The 22210-nt window shown below is 50.7% G+C and overlaps 1 protein-coding gene across 1 annotated transcript; it reads right to left on the bottom strand.

Annotated features, from left to right (window-relative positions):
* Positions 1–512: 512 nt before the first annotated feature.
* Tex29 (testis expressed 29) lies at positions 513–20631 on the bottom strand. The gene is made up of 7 exons (XM_037211588.1): positions 19049–20631; positions 18825–18870; positions 18589–18682; positions 13151–13261; positions 2540–2609; positions 1463–1620; positions 513–675 (listed from the first exon to the last, which is right to left on the bottom strand). Exons 1-7 carry the CDS (start codon positions 19057–19059, stop codon positions 635–637), a joined length of 531 nt encoding a protein of 176 aa, XP_037067483.1. The 5' UTR covers positions 19060–20631; the 3' UTR covers positions 513–634.
* Positions 20632–22210: the final 1579 nt, after the last annotated feature.

Genomic DNA, 22210 nt, shown 5'->3' with positions numbered 1-22210 from the left:
TTTGAGATGAACTGTGTGCATCTCTTCAAAGCCCACAGCCCTAGCTCCACAGATGCTGTTCATTTCCAAAGGGTAGAGCCCGCTGCCCAAGATGAAGGGCTTCCCAGCCAGCCACCCCGTAAAAGCATTCAGTGGGTGCGCTGAGCCTCCCATCTGGGCCCCTGCCTGTTGAAGCCCGTGAAAGCTCTCACCACAGAGTGTGCGTCAGAGAAGGTTGGGTGCCTTTGGGTGGAATGGTTATAGATGGCTGGTGCATCAGTGGGAAGACTGTCTCCTCCCCTGAAGAGATCCTCTGATCCGTGGAAAGCTTCACTGGGTGTCACGGACTCCCTGAATCTGCAAAGGGCACAGGCGGCCTATCTGTGCTAGCGCACTGTCCTTGTCCAGTGGTCTCCGTGTTAGTGACAGGAAGAGCTGTGGAGACCAAACTCCAGCTCCTGCCTGTACGCACAGGCATGCTCTTTCTCCTAAGATGAAGCATGGCCAGGAACAGGGCAGCAGAGAGCAAGAAGCAATGTTCAAAATACCTTTATTTACTTTTTTTTTCTCGCAGGTGGTCACTCCGGCACACACACCAAAGGTGTCCACTGAGGCACATCGCTGACGTCCTCACAGCACTGCTTCCTTGGGCACTTTATTCTTCCGTTTCCTCGGCGTCCGAGAGTGTCACTGTGGCTGGATTACAGGGGGGATATCTGAGTGTTTCTCTGATGGGACATTCAGTACCCTTAGGAGATGTTTATCAAGGGCTTCGGGTAAACATACGGCAGGCATCTGCCCAGAAGCCAGTGGTGGGTGGCCTGTACTGCCCTTGTTTCCCAAGACATCATGGGGACTGAAGCCTTAGGAGGTCTTAACACACCCCCCCCGCCCCCCCCCCCCGTCTCAACACAGAAGGCACCAAGGAAAAGATGAACCTCTGTCCTGCAGACAGTCTCAGGTACACAGGCCAGCAGCCAGGCCCTCTGGGCCCACCCTCCCGGGGGGACTTCCATGAAGCCAAGTCCATGAGGCTGAATGTCAAGGCGAGACAGACCTTTCTGTTCCACACCCCCCTATCAAGATGCCGTGTTTGGGGACTTCCTTTTCTCTAATCCGGCCCAGGAAAAGCCACAAGAGGTCTGTCTGTGCGGCCTCCCGAGAGTCACCGACGAGCATGTGACTCTGCTTCCCATGAACCAGTGCAGGCAGCGTTTCGGCCACCGTCTCCCCACCAGCGGCAGCCACACTCACTGCACAGCGGCCGCCGGGGAGGACCTGGATACACCTAGGACACGCACTGACTCGTGCCGACCATGGTGGGGAAGGGAAGAGGAACCCTGGCCCCCCCGAAGTTGGGTACATTGGAATCCTGCCCGGCCTCAAGCAGCATTTGCCATTGTTGCTGGGGGCCATCAAAGACACGGGGCACATGCAAACAGAAGACCACAAGGGCAGAGACGGACAGTCCACGGGAGCCTACCATCTGCTTGGCTTGTAGTTCTTTTAGTGCTATCGGTAGAGGTAGGCTTGAGCGACGACGGGTCTTGAGTAGTCGTTTGCTCAGGCGCCTCACTGATCTTGGCTGACGACTCGGCCTCCACAGAGATCTCCGTCTCTCTCTTAACCTCCTGTATAACCCTGGGGGAGAAGCAGCCTCGGTCACAGCCCAGCAGCTAGAGCCAGAAGCTCCACCCACGCTGTACACGGGCTCTGTGGTGATGAGGTCCACACACTCTGCTCCACTGTCTCAGTTCAGTCTCTCTAAGGCAAAGCCCGGGAAGAAAAGGCACAGTGTGCGGCCAGACAGGCTGTGATGGCCACCCGAGGGGCTGGAGCAGTTGCTAGGTGAGGTATGTAAATCCTCCCCACGGCTTTGTGCCAATCACAGGACAGAGCCTCGACAGCAGCGGGCACACCAGAGGTGGACGCTGACGTGAACATCAGCCCTGCCCTGCAGACAGAAACCAGCTGTGTGGTCAAAAGCGTCACAGTCTCCAGGACGATGACACACCCAAACACAGACATCCCACACAGTACACAGATGTATCGGCCCAGGATTTAGAGCATCGTGTGGGGTTTGTGGAGGTCAATAGCATCAACTTGACTGGATCTAGACTCACTAAGAAGACAGTGACAGGACCTGATAGAACTTCCAGATTCGATTCATCGGGGTGGTAGAAACCAACTTAACTGCCGCCAGCACCGTCCCTCAAGCTGTAAGCCAAAACAAACCCTCCCTCCTTAGGGCTTAAGGACAATGGAGAGCCTCGTCAGTCCTTAGCCTGAGCCAGGGGACCTCCTGGGTGCTGTCTCTGAGTACTCCAGCAGCAGTTGGTCCCAGGACCTGTGGCTGCAGAAACCAACAAAGCCCGTGGTGAGCTCAGTACTGCTCAGTCCTGGGGTCTCAAACACCCACTGCAAGTCGGGGAGTCGCCTTTCTCACTAAGAGGAGCTGCACCCAGAGTGGAAGCAGGTGGGTGAGGGGAGCAGGGTGAGAGGGGGAACCAGTGCCCGCCCCAGACCACGCCTCCCACACGGAAGAAGGAAGAGGACCCACCTGAACACGATGGCCACGACGAAGAACCCCGCGATGAGCATGATCAGGACGGAGAACACGTGAACATAAACTGTGAGACAAGCCCCTGGCTTAGTATCCGGACCCGGGGTCACCAGGAGGGTCCCACCCAGAGTGCACAATGGCCCCATGTGGTCACCCCACCAGCCCGTTAGACCGCTGGCTCGGGATGCTGCAGCTGAGAGGACGTAGCCCCTGGGTTCTTCAGCCTGGCGTGTCTCCTCAGAGGGCATCAATGCCATGACGTCTCACAGGCAGGAAGAGCCCCTCTAGCTCCCACACCACACACCCCCTCTTCGTTCTTGGCACATGTGGGGTACAGAAGTCCCACTATTGCTGATGCTTTATTGCATCCTTCTCCCTCCACTCGAGGGAAAGAAACAGTCTTGCTGGCCACACCCAACGCAAGGGATAAAACTTGTTTCAAGCCTCTACCTCTGCCTCCCTCTAAAGGACTTTTAGGTGTCCCCAACCAGCCAGAAAGGACTCTGCTAGATGTGATGCCCTTCAAAAACATACTCACTTCTGCAGCAGGGATCTTAGGCGAGCGGATGTTTCTTGCTACACAGGTCTGGAGTCACACATAAAAATGAAGGCATCACCATGCCTGAGCCTCACTAAAGGCTCCAGGAGCCCGCAGCCCACTTCATTGCGGCTTCTAATGGTTTCTGGAGGGCTCTGGCCCCTCTGTGTTTCTGTCTCCATTCTTGTGAGGACATCGGATGTTGGATTAGGGGTCATCTTGCTCCAATGTGACAGCCTCTTGACTAACCACACCCACAAAGACTCCTGTCCTAGTCGGCATTAGCTATCAACTTGAAACAGCCTAGAACCACCTCAAGAATCTCAACTTAGTAATTGTCTTTATCAAGGTGGTCGGTCTGTGGGCATGTCTGGGAGGGAGTTTCTTGCTTGACGGCATAGGAGGATCCAGGCAACCATGGGTGGTTCTATTTACTGGGCAAGTGGCCCTGGACTGTGTAAGGAAGCTAGCTGTGTGTAAGCCTGAATGAGTCAACAAAGCAGTATTCCTACACGGTTCCAGCCTCTACATTCCTGCCTCGACTTCCCCCAAATGATGAATTGTGGTATGGAAGCAGAAGTCAAGTGAACCCTCTTCTCTCAGTTGCTTCTGGAAAATATGTTTTATCATGTGACCTGAAAGGACACTAGACCGGAAAGTGGTGCCAGGACGTAAGTGGTATTGTTGCTGTGACAGATCTGACCATGCCGCTTTTTTATGCCTTTGGACTATTTTTTTTTTTTGGAGGAATTTGGAAGGTTTTGGAACTTTAGGCAACAAAAACCAATGATTAGAGCTTGGGAAATAATGGTGAAATAATGCTGAGAGTAACATGGGCTGTGGAGGCCTGCCTTGTGAGGAGGCCTGCCTTGTGTGGAGGCCTGCCTTGTGAGAAGGCCTGCCTTGTGAGAAGGCCTGCCTTGTGAGAAGGCCTGCCTTGTGTGGAGGCCTGCCTTGTGTGGAGGCCTGCCTTGTGAGGTCTCAAATATGCTGCAGGCACCATTTGTGTGACATTCTGAACTGACAATCTGTGGTGACCAGTCAGGCTAACGATGGAAAATCAGCTGTGATTAATAAGAGGTCAGCATCATCGAGGTGGTATTCTTTGGGACCATGGAAAGCATTTCCTCCCAATCAACACACAGAAATTAATACCTAAGAAGGCCAAGGCTGCATCTCAAGCTGGAAGCAGAACTGGACAATGTGCAAAACTCACCCACCTGGTACTGTTTTGAAGGCATGAAAGATGCAAGATTAAGAGAGTGATGGAAAATAGCTGAGGTCTGGTACCATGTGACAGGGCCAGAGTCCCTGACGAGAAACCAAGGGAGGCCACTGCGGAAGGTGCCTCAGTTGCAGTAGAGACCCCAGGATACTGGAGATGCCAGGACCGTTTGATGTGCACCAAGAACAGTACAACTGTGGCATGTAGTTGGCCTAAACACGCACAACAAGCCATATGTTTTAAAGATGGCAGAGCTGGGGAGGTGTGGCTGCCCAAAGTGTTTGGTGCCAAAAGATCATGAGTAATGTTTTGGTAGATGCCAAACATTGAACTATAAAATCTTGATCTTGGTTCTGCTTAAGTCTGAGTGTTCCTATGCCATGGTTCTTTTGGGATAAGAAGTATTTAACTTGGTTTTTATTTTACAGGTGGCCATAGTTAAGAGACTTGAGACTTAAGAAATCTTGGATGCTTTTTAGATTTTTTTATAAGTGCTTTGCATATATATATATATATATATATATATATATATATATATATATATATGCCAAGTGCCCACCGAGATCAGAAGAAGGTATTAGGTCCCCTAGAACTGGACTTACAGATGGTCATGAGCCACCTTGTGGGTGCTGGGTACTGATGCTGGGTCCTCTGCAAGAGTAACAAGTGCTCTTAAACACTGAGCCAGCTCTCCAGCCTCAAAGCCTTGTTAAGCCTTGAAATGTTTAAAGACTGTGGGACTTTTTAAGTTTGACTGTGTTTAATATTATAATATTAACATAAGATCTTTGGGACATAAAAGTTATTAAAGTGATGTATATGTATCTTGATTGAGAAGAGAAGGGTTGTCCCAGTTAGCTGTCAATCTGACAGACTGGAATCACCAAAAAAGTCCCAACTGAGTACTTATCATTATCAATTGGTCTATGAGCATGCCTGTGAGAGGTTTTCTTGATTGTTAATTGATACAGAGGGCCCCGCCCACTGTGGGTGGTATAATTCCCTAGGCAAGTAGTCCTGGGCTGTATAAAAAAAGCTAGCTGAATATGAGCCTGAGTGATCCAGCAAGCAATATTCCCCCGTGATTCCTGCTTCTGGGTTCCTGTCTTGACTTCCCAGGGTGATGGACTGTGACCTGGAAGTAGAAGCCAGATAAATACTTTCTTCCCCCAAGTTGTTTTCGGTCAGTATGTTTTATCACAGCAACAGAAGGGAATCTAAAGCAGCTCTCTGGACACGACAGACCGCATTCACCAGCTCCCAAAACCAAGTTTAGAGCAGACGTATGGTTCAATTCCCAACACAGCTAGAAAGCAAGTTGCCCCGTAGGCAATGAGCAGGATTCCAACAGGATCCATGAACCCCGGCCTGCTCTGAGGAAAGAGTCACCTGGATCCCACACACAAGGGAAGAAGGGTCGGAAGGCCAGAGAGGGTTGTCGGACCGCTCACGGTGTCAGGACAGGTCCTCACACTCTCGCTGATGTGAGCCCTGTAAGCAATGGCCAACATGTCGCCTGGGAGGAGCTGGAGAGAGGGAATGGGCCCTGAAATCCCGTGGCTGTGGATGACAGGTTTGTGCCAACAGCAAAGTGCTTACTGAGGATCCCTTTCCCTCCCAGTTGGCTTATTTCTTTAAGAGGGCTCTGGACTGAGAACTCACACACCAGGAGGAGGAAATTCTTTCCTTCAAATCCCCAGACTTGCACAGCCACGCTAGGATGTCCTGCTGTGTGGTCGCTCGCTGATCTTCCCAGCCCAGAGAAGCAGTCCCACCGTGAGGATGGCTGACCTGTGACTAAAGGGGGTAAGGCAGAGTGGAGACCAGCGCTGGCCCAAAATGACTCTGCGGTGTCTACCCTGTCTTCTGCAGTGCATTGCAAGGACAGTCAAGCAGCCCTTGAGACTGAGAAGTAGATTCCCATGGCAGACACCAAAAGCTGGCTCTGCCAGTCTTACCAGAAGCAGAGACTCCTCCCGACCAACCAAGACTATGGTAACACAGTCACGGGTGCTGCGTGGGCTGTATCACCCGATCCCCGTTCTAGTGAAGCGTGTGCACTACTCTTTGAACCACTCAGCTTTTGGGGGCAACTTGCTACAGCGTAATAGAATCACAGTACAAAGCATGTCATGGGGCTCCACAGGGGAGGTGCCCTCTTCATGATGCTGAGCCCACAGAACCAAATGGAAGGAAAGGTGTTTACGAGTGAGTTCAGGGCCTTAAGGTAAAACCCCACCAATTCCTGAATCCCAGAGTCTTTGAACGTGATAAATTCAGAACCATGTGTGAGCATGGCATACGTGATGTTTTCATGTTTTATTATCAGCACCTTCCACGTGCGGGAACAGTCCTGTCCCCACTGTCAAGTGAACAAGAGTAAGAGACTGGACTCTGTGAGTCCCTCTGCACAGCGTCTGACTGTGAGAAGCCACACGTGTGGCTTGTCAGAAGCCAGACACTGTGACTACGCTCCCCAGACAGCAGGAGCAGAAGAAAGGGTGATCTTCCCGAGGGAACAACTCACTAACGTCTCCCCAGCACAATTAACAAAAGTTTTGAAGTCAGCTCAGCAAGTCCCATGAAGAAACGGGAGGTCAAATACTCAGAAGAAATGACATATTGAATAATGTGCCCTAAATCAAGACTGGAGAGTGACGGCAAGTCTTCCCTCCTCACTCCCTGTTCTTCTTGAAAGATCTAATGCAAATTCCCCAAGTTTATATTCTTAATAATACAGATTCTGCCATAACACAGTGTGCACTTCAAACCAGCCTATTTCAGAAGCTGGTGAAAGGTTTTCATAACATGGAATTATATGCACAAAGAACTCATAATACCCTGTCACCGAATCCTACAACTTACACAGCACAAAGGTTCATTTGCTGCCTCGAATGAGAGAGATGTCAAAGGAACGAAAAATCATTTGAGGGCACAGTGAGAACTGAAATGCCGGGCTCACTGCCCAGAATCTTCCTACCGATGGCCCCACCCCTCAACTTGGAAGATGTCAGAAGTTGAGAAAAGGCAGCACCCACACACTCGTCTACTAATATGGAAAAGATGGACAGAGGGTCCAGATCCGCTACCACGAGATAGTGTGGTGGCCCCTTGTCCAACACAAGCTCCTGAGAGCCTGTGCTGTTTTCTGGGTTCCTGAAGGAGACCCACAACTAAGACACTCCAGAGACCATGGCTTGTCCTCACGTGAGTGACTGGTGACGGCTCTAGCGTAAGCAATGGGTGGCACACGCAACCTTCACAAAAACGCCAGTATCTGCTGAGAAAATCTGCTGAGAAACTGTCCAGAGGACACAGCAGATTAAAAAGCAGCGATGGTCTGGGTGTATGTAGCAATTGAGGTAATGACTCCAGCTCTTGGCTGGGACTAGAAACTGAGGGTGCCCCACATGTTCATATGGAAACAACTGAAAGCATGTCTTAAATGTCAACTGGATGCTCATTTCTCCGGCTTTTGAGGAGCTCTGAGTATAGAATTTTCCAGACATGCTCATTTGCAGAAGTGCTCTTAGGCACTTTCCTGTTGCTGGGGAAACCCTGACCAAAGCAACTTAAGTAGGAAACGATTTATTTCAGCTCACAGCTCAAGGGTAGAGTCCGTCACGGTGCCAAGTCAAGAAGACAGAAGCCAGCCATGCTGCATCCACATCCAGGAAGCAGAAAGTCATGAATGCTTGTGCTCAGCTCACCTCTACCTCTTTACACAGTCCAGGATCCCACCCCAGGGAACAGTGCCATCCACAGCGGGCAGGTCTTCCCATCGTCACTAACACAATCAAGATGGTCCCCATAGGCATACCCCCATGCCATCTTCCGGGTGATTGGAGCTCATCTAGTTGACAGTTGAGACCCACCATCCCAATTCCACTTGTTAACTTGATGCCCAGACACATCACTTAAATCATAGCCTTCCACTTCTTCTCCCCAGTCTCAGGTTCATCTCAGAATGCAAAATAAAATCCAGCATCAAAAGACCCCACGGTCTAACAATTGTGACAGCTTGAAGTCTAAAGTCCACATCTTATTTGAGACTCAAGGCATTCTCTTCACTGTGAGCTCCTATAAAGTAGAAACCAAGTTACATATTTCCAACATACAGCAACATAGAATAAATATGTCCACTCCAAAATGGAAGGATCTGGGTACCAAGAGATGACTAGGCCCAAGCAAGATGAAATTCCAGCAGGGCAAACACCAAATCCTCCAACTCTGTGTGCAACATCTGGGCCTCACCATGAAACTGTTGGGTGCTAAGGAACACAGCCTTACCCTAAGGCTATGCCACCCAAAACACCATAGCCTCTCTCTCTCAGGGTGGCTCTACTACATGCCTGCAGTGTTCCTCAGCCTGTGTCCCACAATCCTGTATCTCCAATATCCTAGAGTGTCCACTCTAACTTAGGCTTTACCTACAGTCTCACACAATGGCCTCACAGGAACTCCTTGCATGGATTCCAACCCTGCCACACGGTGCCTGGCCTCATCTGCTCTCTGAAACCAAGGAGCAAGATTCCACGACCCCCTCTATCTTTTATTTTCTATGCCTGCAAAACCAATGCTACATGGACGATGCTGCCAAGTTCTTCGGACAGCTCAAGCTGTAACACAGCCAGCTTGTACCATAGCTGCCCTGGCTTGCATGTGCTGACTCTGGGGAAGCACTGCCCCGGAGGACTGTTGCCTTGGAGGAACAACAACCCCATCTTACATTTGCTTCCTCCAGATGTTTGGACCCTCACACTACGGTGGCTCGGGTGGGTGGGGTTTTAACTCTCCCCTGACCCGGTGCGGCACAGGTTTCTCTTGAGTGGTGCTAATCTATTTAACAGGTAGAGCTGCTTTCTCAGTACGGAACCCAGTGCCCTCCTATCTTGAGATTTCCTCTGACAGACAAATTAGTCCACTTCCTTAGCTGCAACTTTTCTCAGGTTCTTGGAATACAACAAAAAGAAACCAGATTCTTGCCCAAAATATTACCCCAAGAGACCCATCTCAGTTCCTGATTGAATTTTTACTCCTATCTGAAATATCACCAGCCAGGTTTTCCGCTGCCTACATTTCTTTCAGCATTCTGGTCTTTCAGTCTCCCATCAGAGCAACCCATTAGTATCTGCTTATGATAACTGAAGGATTTTTCTAGCCCATAATTCCAAATTCTTCCATATTCTTCCGATATACCAGTCCAAAGGCTTAACACGGTCAGGTCCATCACAGCAACAGCCCCACTCCTGGTCCCAGTTTCTGCCCTGGTTCTTGTCTGCTGCTGAGATAAAACTCGGACAAAAGCAACTTAAAGATGAGATGGGCCGTGTGGGCCTCGGTTTGAGTGTACAGTCCATCAGAGCAGGGAGGTCAATGGGCAGGAGCTGGTCACATTAGATCCACAGTCGGAAGGGAGAGGATGTTGACTGCTTACGCTCAGCTCACAGGCTCCTTTTCCGACAGTCTGGGATTCCAGCCCAGCGAACCCTGACACTCACAGCAGGCAGATCTCCCATCTCAATTGACCCACTCAAGATAGTCCCCCAGAGGCACGCCCAGAGCCCATCTCCCAGGTGACTCTAGATCTCTTCAAGTTGACAATTGAGATTAAGCATCGTAAGTGCCTAAGAGACTGGCATCCTCTGAGAAGTGCGCCTCCATGGCAGACATGAAGAGCTGTGTTCTACAAATGTTTCTCCACCTGCTGTGATATGAGCACGGAGTCGCCAATTCCACAAACAACAGGAATGGCAAGTATGAGCAGGAGCAGATTATGGGTAGAGTATCACCAGGCTCCAGGCCAACCCCAGGAGAACTGCCATGTGCTGTTATGTGCCCCGAAAAGGGGGCCAGAATGCAGCACATGGCAGACAAGCTAACCCTGGAAATCCTGGGACTCAAAATGATCTGTGAAGTCAGGCCTGGCCAATAGTTCCATTTGAAACGGGAAGCCTGATGACTCCTCTTCGGAGAGGCCACAGTGTTATTTAGGGTGACCATTGCTGTGATAAAACACTGTGACCAAAAGCAACTTGGGGAGAAAAGGGTTTATTTCACCCACACTTTCATAATAACAGTTTATTATCGAAAGCAATGAGGGCAGGAACTCAAACAGGGCAGGAACCTGGAGGCAGGAGCTGATGCAGAGGCCATGGAGGGTGCTGCTTACCTGCTTGCTTCCCATGGCTTACTCAGCCTGCTTTCTTACAGAACCCAAGACGACCAGCCCAGGGATGGCTCCACCCACAATGATCTGGGCCCTCGCCCATCAGTCACTAAATAAGAAAATGCCCTGCGGGATTGCCTACATCTCAATCTTACACAGGCAATTTCTCGATTTCCGTTTCCTCCTCTGAGATGACTCGAGCATGTGTCAAGTTGACATAGAACTAGCCAGGAGTACTATAAAGCTGAGGAAAGACCGTCTCAAAGCATATGGTAGCAGGGCTGGAGAGACAACTGCGCTTGCTGACAGAAACCCACAACCCGTCAAGATGCAGCGAACCGGGGACCACGGGATGTACCTACAGCACAGCTCCTCCCCCAAGGCTTAGAGAGCGGAGCAGGAAAGGGGACAGCTAGAGGAGCAGGAATGCTGCTGTGACACCCACTGTGTCTCCTAGAGATGACAAAGCCACACAGGGGAAATCTCATCCACATGGCTGCCTAAGCATGCTAGGCATGCACTAGACATGCTAACGCAGAAGGGAAAATCCCATGGGGCTCCAACCCTAGACAAAGAGCTACAGTAGCTAAGGAATGGGAAGCTGACAGCCAGAGAAATAATCCTTCCCAGGGAAGAACCCCCAAACTGATTGCCTAATATAAACTGGTCATCCCTGAAGTCATATTCATCTAAGTGACACTATATGGACTGAGCTGTTGTATTTACATGTTTAGGAATGTGCGTGTGTATGTGTATGTAATAATAAAAAGAGATCATGGATTTGAGAAAGAGCAAGGGGGTACAGGAGAGGGGTTGAGAGGAGAAAAGGGAAGGGGGAAATACTATGATTATATTTTAATCTCAAAAATAGAAAGTTTCTTTTAAAAATGAGTGCATAGTACTCTTAGAGAAAACCTGTTTGGTTCCCAGCACCCAGATCAGGAAGCTCACAACCACCTGTTAACAGTTCCAGGGAACCAAAACCATTTTCTGGCCTCCACGGGCACCCACATGTACATGCGCACACACAGAGACAAATATACACACAGAGAGATTACACACACACACACACACACACACACACACACACACACACACGTGCATCAGAGAGAGAGAGAGAGAGGGAGGAAATCATACTGGTAAAGAACCACACATTCTGTGATTCTACTTGTATGACGTATCCAGAACAGGTAACCCACAGACAAATCAGCGAGGCCAGGAGGGAGCCTTAGGAAATAGATGTTAACATGTGAGGTGAGATGGTCTCAGATTAGATAGTGTTAGAAGCCGTCCAACTTTGTGAACATTCTAAAGCCCATAAAGTTGCATTTTTTAAAGTGGTGGCTTCTAGATGGAGCATTAGCCTAACACACAAGGATCCATTGCCAGAACCGGAAAAAAAAAATGCATTTTATAGAATGACCAATTTGTCTCGATAGAAATAATAACAAGACATCAGCTCTGGTTGTTTCTTCTAGATGACAGAAAGGGGTCCTGGTGTGTGAGGGTCAGTCCTCCCCTGGAGTGAGGAAGGTCCTCCTGAGCCTTCCTAAGTCAAGACATAGGAGGGTGGTTCCAGCAGAAAGTCCTTGGTGGTGTCCTTTGCGGCCTCTTTGGGGAAAGGTGGGTTTCATTATCATCTGCCTAAACGCTCAGTCTCCATGGCACTGGTGGAAGGCAGTGCAGCCCTGTCTGCCCTTCTCCAGCTCTTTCCTGAGGAGCTGGTGTGGGGCAGCATGCCCGGCAGGTCCCATGGGTCACTATTCCCTGACTTCCCAGGTCTTGTACCAGGAAAGGGGACAGTCCTGTCTCAAGGGACTCAGTCTACCTGTAGTAGGGGAAGAAAGAACAGGAGGGGGACCTGAGAGCGTGTAGCACTGTGCACAGGGAACGGGCAGGCGGCCAGCATGTCAAGGTTCCTGCTGCATGGCCAGTGTGGTCTTCCGGCCTCAGAGAGTCCACCCCTCTTCTCTGATAGAAATGAAGAATGGATGCATACTACACAGCTCCCATGATTACCCTTCTGAAAGCTATCAACAGAGGAAGGAAATTCATAAGCCTCCCAATGGAATTCAATGATGGTTTGGAGACATTACTTCAGAACATTCTCCAAGTTCAGAAGGCTACAGTCCTGACATGTGAGAATCTATCCAAGGGCGGAATGGACAGCTTTTCTCTATTGCCACCTGGTTCTCTAGGATTCCACTGCTCCTTCCTGCTCCCACTTCAGGAGGGACACAGTGAGAAAGAAGCCTGCCCTACCGCTCAATGAACAGCCCAAGACTAATCTCAGGACTGTAGTGTGTTCCAGTGCGGTGTTAATGTGGCCTCTGGAGAAACCCAGCCACAGAGCACTTCTCAGATGTCCCCACAGTCCTTGGCCAGACAGCACAGCCTTGCCTGATCAGACTCTCAGCTGGCTGCGGCCAACGTCACCCTTGGTCCTACAGCTGTCTTGGTAGGGACAGTCTCACATCCAGCATTTGCAAGCCCACCCTCTTCCAGGAAAGGGAGTATGAGAAGCCCCCTCACACTCAACACAGAGCAGAGCTCCATGCGGTTGTGAGCGGTCAGCAGTCAGTGAATTTCCAACCCGCTGTTTGGTGGCAGATGGGACATGAACACCATGGACAATGACCAGGACCAGGTCAGGTGCGCGGTGGTCTCTGTACTCACTGGGAACAGCTTTCTTGTAGCAGACGCCCCTGTAGAAACAGCATCCGAGCTCTTTGCACTGGTCCCTGGTGATGTTGTAGTCACAGATCTCGTAGAGAGGGATGTCGCACACTGCAAGGCACAGACACAGCCCTGACTTTGCAGGAAACAAGGCCGGGTTTGGGGTGGGGGGTGAGGTGGGGTGGGAGTCTGACGGACTGAATGGAGATTTTGTTACTGCCATCGTTCATCATGCAAATCTTGATCTGAAACTAGGATGTGAATGAAATTTCTGAACAAAATAAAGTTAATTAACTGAGCATAATGGGGGATGGGGACGGAACTCTGATGATTAAGCTGATAAGGCATCTCAGCAGAGCCAGGCCAGGTACCAGCTAACACAAGACCCCTGGGGTGGCCAGGTTGCCATGTGCCATATGCACACGGAGCCACAGCATGAGGACTGCTACTGGATTTGGAGGCTGAATCTAAAGGAACACACGTTGGGGGCTGGAGAGGTCCCTCAGAGGTTAAAGGTGTGTACCACCTTCATCGGGACCCAAGTGAGGTTCCCGACACTCAGGTGGGCCAGCTCATAACCGCCTCTAAGTCCAGTTCCAGAGGATCTGACACCTCTGGCCTCTGTGGACACTCACCTCACATAGCCACACACAGATACAGACACATAAGTAAAACTAAAATAAACCTTAAAGAAAACAACAAAAGACCAAAAGCTGAACATGAATTCCGGCCCCTCTCCCCTTGAAAGGGAAAACAGTACCCTGTACTATAAAGGACCTTAAAGGAGAGGCTAGTCCGTCACAAACTGATTTTGACTTAGGCAATGTGGTGCCTCCGTGGCCGAGGCAGCTAACTGGACCCGATGGTAAACAAGCCACATGGAGGACTCCGTACAGACCGAGGGGAGAGGGGCCAACCCCACCCCACCCCTGCATCAGGGAAGACAAGGCCAGGAGGACCCTGGGGCTCACGAGACAGCGAGTGTAGCTGACCCGGTGAGACCCAGGCACAGGTTGTCTCACAGTGTCTGTGCACACACGTGTCCACGTGGGCATACGTGAACGCAAACAAAACGCCATCACCTTGGTGTCTCCTTAGGGAGAAGTTACAGACACAGGTGCCAGGGTCTACTTCCTGTATGGGGCTCAGAGGGCCCAGAGCGGAGCCGCAGGGCCTAGCTGAACCCTCGGGGGACCGGGGACATGGAAGGTCATCGTGCCCTGTGTGTGGACACTGTGTCGCTGGGTTCAGTCACTCTGGAAGTGACAGCCTAGGTCGGTTGGGTCCACTAGACTCACCATAGAAACATAGATGGCGCAGACACTATGCCATTTACAGAAACAATTCCGTTGCCGTGGAAACACTGAAAGCAGCAGCGTTAATTGAATATGCAGATCAACTCCCAGGCAATAGGAGGTTAGGCTTAGCGGGTAGACAAAGGCTGGCCCTGAGCGAGGATGCACATCCTGCGGCCTTGCCTCTGCGGGGCTCAATGCCCCCGCCTTTCCCCACATGACTGGGAGGGCTGGAGGCAGCCTCTGCCTGGCCTGTCTCAGGGAAGCTGACCTCCACTCTCCCTATTTTGGACAGCCATGCACAAAGCCTACAGAACCTTGTTGGACAGTACAGGACCCTACCACCACGCGTACAGAGAGCCTGGAGTACAGGGGTAACCACAAGGTTTAGGATGACGTCAGGGGATGGCTGAGAAGGTGCCTGTCACCGAGGATAGAGTATCTGTGTGCCTGGGGAAGGAAGGGGGGGAGGGACTCACACCCAGCAGGGCAGCAGGAAGGTACACAGAGCCCCCAGAGGTGAGGGTGTGTTGATCAATTTCTGGCCTGCTCTAAGTCACTTGATATTGTATAAAACTGTTTTCTGGGACCACCTTGCCCAGAGAGACTCCATTTTACAGGGGACTTCTGACTCCATTTTGAGACTGGAAGATGGCAATGTCCCTGGGCAGAAACATGAACACCACCATCTGTCTGGCACCACCCGTGAGGCACAGCCTGACTGCTAAAGGACTTAGTCCTCAGAATAGAGAGTGCCACTCCAAAAACCCGCCGGGGTGAATTTGAGGCTGTGGGGGCACATGGACAGATTAAAATCTTATCATGGAACCCAGACCCAAGAACTTATGGGACACACCAGACCCAGGAAAGGTGTGCCTTCCTCCCCTGCACCCCATAATGAAGTGGACACTCCACCCGACAATGATGGTGGCCCCACTGACCTGTCAACTGACGTCAGTGTGAGTCGAGGACTGACGGGCAGAGAAACAGACTCTGGTCACATTTCCATCAGCCACTCCAGAAGCTTCTGGAAACTATGCTGCAGCCTCTTTAACCCCTGATGCCCATTAGGTAACCCACATGTATACAATATGGAGAGATACAGTGACGTATTTACTGAGAGATGTGTGGTATGAAGAGTATCATAAACCCGTGTTCGCCTTAGCCGGTGGCTCAGGGAAGCTGCTATCTGGTAAACGGCTGCCATTTCAGCTACCACATACCTTGAAGATGTACTGTCAATCAATTAATCTGACACCGTGGAAAGATCCCAACATGTGTGTCTGTTTCGGACCTGACACATGCTACTCACGGCAGGGTGGTAAAGAGCTGGCTGACCTGTGCACACTTGGCCTAGGAGCCATCTGGCATCCCTGGATCCCTCTCGGGATGCTTTCTGGGAGGCCAGGCAGTGGTGAGGGTCTGAAAGAATGCTAACAAGGCCAGCTGAACTAGCTGGGGACCAGCCCTGCCAGGAGTCCTACCATAGCCTCTCTGCCTTCCCCAGTGTTGAGATCAGGCCCTGTCCTGCTCTGGGTTATTACTCCATTATGGAAAGCACTGGTTCTTCACACTTTGCCTTGCCCTGAGAGACTCCATGTTGAGGATGGAGACAGACTGGGCACCTGGACGTACAGATGACCAGCACCATCTGTGGGACAGACTGACTTATCCCTGAGAGTGGAAAGGGCACCGTCCTATAAATTTTTCAAAATAAACAAGATGAGACCAGGTGTGTCCAGGGCTACCGGTGTGTCCAGACTATGGAAGAAGTCAGGATGAAAGGGGCACACGGGTGCATCAAAATCATACCAGGAAATCCACGCATGACCAAGAACCTACTGGACACACCAAAGGAGAGGGTCCAACTCCTTCTCCTGGACCACTCGAGATGACCTCACACTGTAGTGACAACAGAACCCCGGTGTCGTCCGACCCCCCAGTGTGTGCGTCTGGACCAGCAGGGAACCCCCAACGGTCGGGACCTTCAGCTCCGCAGGGCCCGCTGATGTCGCCACCTCCTGAATTGTCAGTTCGCTGCTCCGTCTTTACTGCGCCAGCCTCCATCATACCTTAGTCCTGCAGCTCAACTCTGACCCTGCAGCTGGACTGCGCAGCAGCAGTAGACACATTGCAACCCCCAAGACTCTCTGCATCTCTGTCAGCATCCCCGATTCTGCGCTCACCCCTCTTTGAGACTCCCTGAACTCTCCAGAGCCCCTTTTAGCCCCCTGTTGCCATTCTGTGATAGACATAAGCAAGAAATATTTATGCTGTTATGTGTGATCTGAAAAATGATACCAGTAATTATGACTGTAAGAAATACAAGAACCACGGCCGGGCGGTGGTGGCGCTCGCCTTTAATCCCAGCACTCGGGAGGCAGAGGCAGGCGGATCTCTGTGAGTTCGAGGCCAGCCTGGGCTACAGAGCGAGATCTAGGACAGGCACCAAAGCTACACAGAGAAACCCTGTCTTGAAAAAACCAAAAAAAAAGAAGAAGAAAAACAAGAACCTGTGTTCAACTGGCCAGGAAAGTGATAGTGCTGGTCAAAATCTACCAACAAAACTGTTGAACTTTGTGAATTATTATTTTAAAAATCCTGATATTGTGGAAACACAGCCTAACTTTGTCACTTTATAGTTTCTCAACAAGCCTTTGAGGCAGTCCTAATCACCACCTGAAAGTGGTAATTGGAATCAGCACTGTCCTATTCATTTATCGTGGTCCAAGCTAGAATACCAGCACGCAGGCAAAGCATAGGCCCACAGCTTGCAAATACCAGGAAAGCAAGACACCAAGTGGAGATCATTTCCTGCCCCCAGGATGCAGCTCAACAGTTTATAGATATACCTGCCTGTACCCCTAAGACAGCCTCCTCCCCAGGACACAGCTTCCCTGTATCCTGAGATCACCTCTCACCTGACCCCACACACCTGGAGTGGGGTGTCCCAGCCCCGAGCTTATATATTCAGGACCAACATTCAACAGCTACCAGGAGCCCCTTGAGGAAGTGGGTGGGCATCAGTGCCCACCCCATTCAGATAGCTCCCCCAGGCTCATGGCTATAAGCAGAGACCAAAAGAGGAGCTGCTCACGAGGATCTGAAGGACAGGTCCTTTGTTCTAGCTACTGTTTCACCACTGGGTGACTGGGGGGGGGGGGCAGGGGACGGGACTCAGTCCTGTGGCCCTGGTCTGCCTACATCACCTTATCTTGCTTGTTCTGAATCAGAAGTCACAAATAGTCTTCTTAGGAGCCTTTTGCCTGTGGAGGAGCCTGGCCCCCCGTGTGACAGAGTACCTCCCCGACCCCATCCTGGCTGAGCCTCCCCTCACTCCAGGCCTACAAGGTTAGCTTGTAGAAGTTGGCTTCCCTTCAGAGAACCCCACAGAAAAACTCCCTGCCTTCCAAGGGAGGCAAACAAAAGATGAACACATTTCTTCTCTGCTTCCCTCCATGTCACTTAGCATAATGGCAATGCATGCTCAAAATGGCAATGCATGCTCACAATGGCTATGCATGCTCACAATGGCAATGCATGCTCAAAATGGCAATGCATGCTCACAATGGCAATGCATGCTCACAATGGCTATGCATGTTCAATTGAGGAAAAAAGTTTCGAACAGAGGCATGGGCAGGGGAGGTGACAGTTCCTTCTCACCTGTCCCCAGTGGTCATCTGATGTTCTTCCTGGGAAGCATGCAATTCTAGAAGCTTCTCCTTCTGATTTAAAGTAAATGAAATGATACCATGGATACTCAGTGTGCCTTCAAGAAAATCACATTTTCACACAGCTTCCATACCCACGGGTCAAGGGTCTAATGCCGGCTTACAGACCTAGTGCGGGGGCAAGGTGTGCTTGCTTCCTTGTTGAAAAATAGGTTTGATTACATAAAAAGCCACTTCTGAGACAAGAATTTTAAAGTAACTGAAGAGTAGAACTGACAGAAAACCCTATAATCCCCTGTTGTTCCTTAAACTGATGTGAGAGATTCCAAGTGAGCTGCTCTGTAATGAAATTGAAGACCTAGAGAATTGGAGGTGACTCCTTGGGTCATTTAGAATTCCCTGTGCCCCTTGAACCAGACAAGCTAGGTCAAATCCTCCATAAAAACAGCCCCGACAGCCTCTTCCATGTTACCTGCAAACTTCTTCAGGATGTGTGGTGGGGACGTCTTGATCTCTGGGGAGTATCTCACAGAATCAGATGAAAGGGTCGCAGGAATCAACCATGCCTGGAAGACAGGACACCTCAGCACATGGGGGTCCCAAAGCATCCACACCTGGAAGATGGGATACCCCAGAACAGAGGGCCCCAGAGCGTCCACACCTGGAAGACAGGATACCCCAGAACAGAGGGCCCCAGAGCGTCCACACCTGGAAGACGAGACGCGTCAGCACAGGGGACCCAGAGCGTCCACACCTGAAAGACAGGACACCTCAGCACAAGGGGTACAGGACATGAACATCTGGAAGACAGGACACCGCAACACAGGGTGGCTCTGTAGCCATCTTCTGGGCATGTTGTATGGTACCAGAGAATGAACAGGTCAAGCTTTGAGGGCTCTTCCTGGCCCCCAAAAGCAGGTGTGGCCACCAACCTGTCCATCATTTCCAGAGCTGAGTCCTCTGCACTGGCCCTCTGGTACCTTCAAAGTAGGAACAACGTTTTTGGTTGAACCAGGAACTGGCTACCTCTCTCTGTCTATTGCTCACAGCCAGGCTGGGGGAGGGGTGGACAGAAGAAAGCCAGTACCCTGCCTGTTGTGACATCATCTAGAAGCTTGAGATCAGGAAGTGTCACAGCACTTCATTCTATGGAATGGATGTGTAGAGAGAGGGTCACGCACACGAACAGGCTGGGGAAGGATGCAGGGTACAAGGTGCTGCTAGTTCCTCCTTCCTGCAGGCTAGCCATGTAGCATCCTGACCTCGGCTGCGGCATCAGACGCCTAAATCTTGCCGTGTGATTCTCTGTGGGAACATCTGTTTGCGTAGACACTGTGAGGGTACAATGTAGACAAAACCAAGATCCCATCTGTCTGTGGACGGGGAGGGAACGAGGCGCTGTGAGTCTACCCCTGCACCCCCAGAGCGGGTCCCTTCTGCTTGACACCAGCCAAATGTGTCCTCAGAAGGAACTACAACAGTGGACAGCCTTCCTTCTGCCTCTCTGCTGGAAAGTGCCGGATGCTTCAGTATTTTCCAGGTGTTGTGTGAATTCCAACAGTGTGTCTGGGCTAGATGCTGGACACGGTCCCCCCTCGGAGTGCAGTGGTCTCCAAGGACCTGCTCTGTAGCCCGTGACTGGAGGCTAACACAGGGGTCTATCTGCCTGCAGAAGCCATGCTCTCTTATCGCTTGCTAACGTAGATGCAGTATTTAATTAACTTGGTTTTATTTGTAAACAAATGTGGTTGGCATTTAATAACCGAGAGGATGTGTAGCTCTTTCAAATATGGGCAACTTTACAAAATTAAAAGCCGCTGGTGGCACAATATGAGGGAAATTAATTATCCTGGGAGCTACTGCTCCCTGGGGTGAGGTTGGTGATCAGCTGTCACTTAAGAAGCAAGTGCAGCCAGGTGCCACGGAACTGGCTGGCTGTCTTGAGTGTGGAGGGTGGGGGAAGCAGGGGTTGCCTGTCAGGGTTCCCCTTCTTTCAGTTTCTCAAATTCACCAAGAGCAGAGAACCCTGCTACAGGCAGAGCTGCGGCTGCAGGAGCATCTGGGCTCCGTAGAGTGGGGCCCCAACTCCAAGACAGCCAGGGCCCATGCCCCTGCCTGGTGTGCTCAGCGGGGAGGCGTATGCATGTTCCCAGCAGCCCACTGGCCCATGGGGCACCTTTGAGTCATGACACAGACCAGGTTTGTGTGGTCCCCCGACGTCTGCCCCTTCGTTGGGTGGTACTCTACACCAGTATGAGCCAGTCTTCCTGAGGTGCTCATCTTCATAGGTTCTAACCCATCCTTGGTCATTTCCATTCCCTCAACATCTGCAGAACGTTTTCTTTGAGGTGTAGAACAGAAACAATGACAAACAAAAATGCAGGGCTCTGGAGGCATGGCCCGACACCAATGAGGCAGGTGGAAGAGGTGCCATCTTTGGGGTGTTGAGTCTCTAAGCCTTTACTACAGACGTCTGCTTCGAATGCTGACACCTTGGATAGCCTTTGGTTTTCAGGTTTTTCATCTTTCACTTTACTTCTATTTAATTTTTTGTTATTAATAAAAATTGAATATTTTGTTCCTGACCTATAGGAAAGTGATTTCTAGACAAAGGTTGCATCTTGCAATATGACTTCTAACATAGATACTTGTGCATTTTTTTTTTACACAAGCGGTATATCACTGACAGTGGTGGGTGTTTTTGGTGTTTTCTATGGTCTGTGGATACCCTGTTACCTTCACATGCCAAGCAGGTCCTGTGACGGTGGATGAATGTGGTTTTATTTCTCACCAGAGAAGCTCGACTTTCCATTGTCACTAATGTGGTGACAGTAAGTCCAAATCCCCAGAAGTCAGACTCTCTCTCTCTCTCTCTCTCTCTCTCTCTCTCTCCCTCCCTCCCTCCCTCCCTCCCTCCCTCTCCCTCCCTCCCTCCCTCCCTCTCTCTCTCTCTCTCTCTCTCTCTCTCTCTCTCTCACACACACACACACACACACACACACACACACACACACACGTTACTGAATCTGCAAAGCCGAGGGGCTGGTTAGAGCTATGAAGAGTTAGAATGTTACAGATCTACATCCAAACAGTCCAGGGCTGTGACAGCCCTTCCATGCTCCATTTCTGGATGTTAAGCCTAACATCTTCGTGACCAGCAGGTAAAACCTTCCAGCAATGTATCAACATACCACTGGCATCCGCACACCCAAAGAGCTAAGGACACCACTCGGTAGCATCTGAGACCTATCATGAAGACCTCCGCTTCACTACACTCTGTTGTCCTCTACACCATGTTTCCATGAGTGTATCACGAAGAGCACTGAACCGTCATTGTCTGTTGATGTATGTATGACTGTGGAAGTTCGTGTAATTGCTCCGGGCCGCTCTTGTTTCTTGAGGTGGGGGCTGTGCTTTGCGTTGACAGGTTTTGTTAAAGCTCTCATTTGCTCCATCTCTGAGAGACCAAAGAATAGTAATTTCCACCAGTGGCATTCTCAAAACCCAATCCAACTGAGGAAGGCTTTGCCTTCTGTAAATCTCATGCCTAACTTTTATACCTCGAAGCCAGAGTTGGATCTTGAAATGAATACGGCTGGGTTAGCACACACGGACCCAATGCTTCCTTTAGCATTTTCTGGATCTTGTTATTCATGCACTGCGCTGTTACTGTCAAGGTCGAGCTGGTGTGGGAACATAAATGTGCCAAGTGCTGGCTCCTTTCTGTCCTCTGGATTTGTCTTGAACGTCACACTTGCCCTCGCTCGTAGCCAGGAAGGGCACATGTGGAGAGATTTGTGGAGAAGAGTCTGTGTCTTGCTATCACCCCATCACTGGACCTCCGGGCTTCAGAGATGCTGTGGCTGAGCCAAACAGCAGCCCTCCTGTCTGATCCACTCACCATCCATGACCTGACGGAGGCCGAGTCCAGGGAAGGACGGACCCTGCAGACCACGAGCACACTAAATGACCCTCACTGAGCTTCCAGTCTGTTTCCCTGATGCACAGCCTGCTCCTGGAGCTCCGACTTCGCTACTGTGGTCTTTTAACAATACATTCCCGCAAACCACGTCCGAAGCTGGCCCCAGGGCTGG

The sequence above is a fragment of the Peromyscus leucopus genome, chromosome 17 (assembly GCF_004664715.2).
Source record: "Peromyscus leucopus breed LL Stock chromosome 17, UCI_PerLeu_2.1, whole genome shotgun sequence".
NCBI classification, from domain to species: domain Eukaryota; kingdom Metazoa; phylum Chordata; class Mammalia; order Rodentia; family Cricetidae; genus Peromyscus; species Peromyscus leucopus.
Note: the sequence above shows the minus strand (reverse complement) of the source record. Positions and strands in the feature narration are given on the sequence as shown.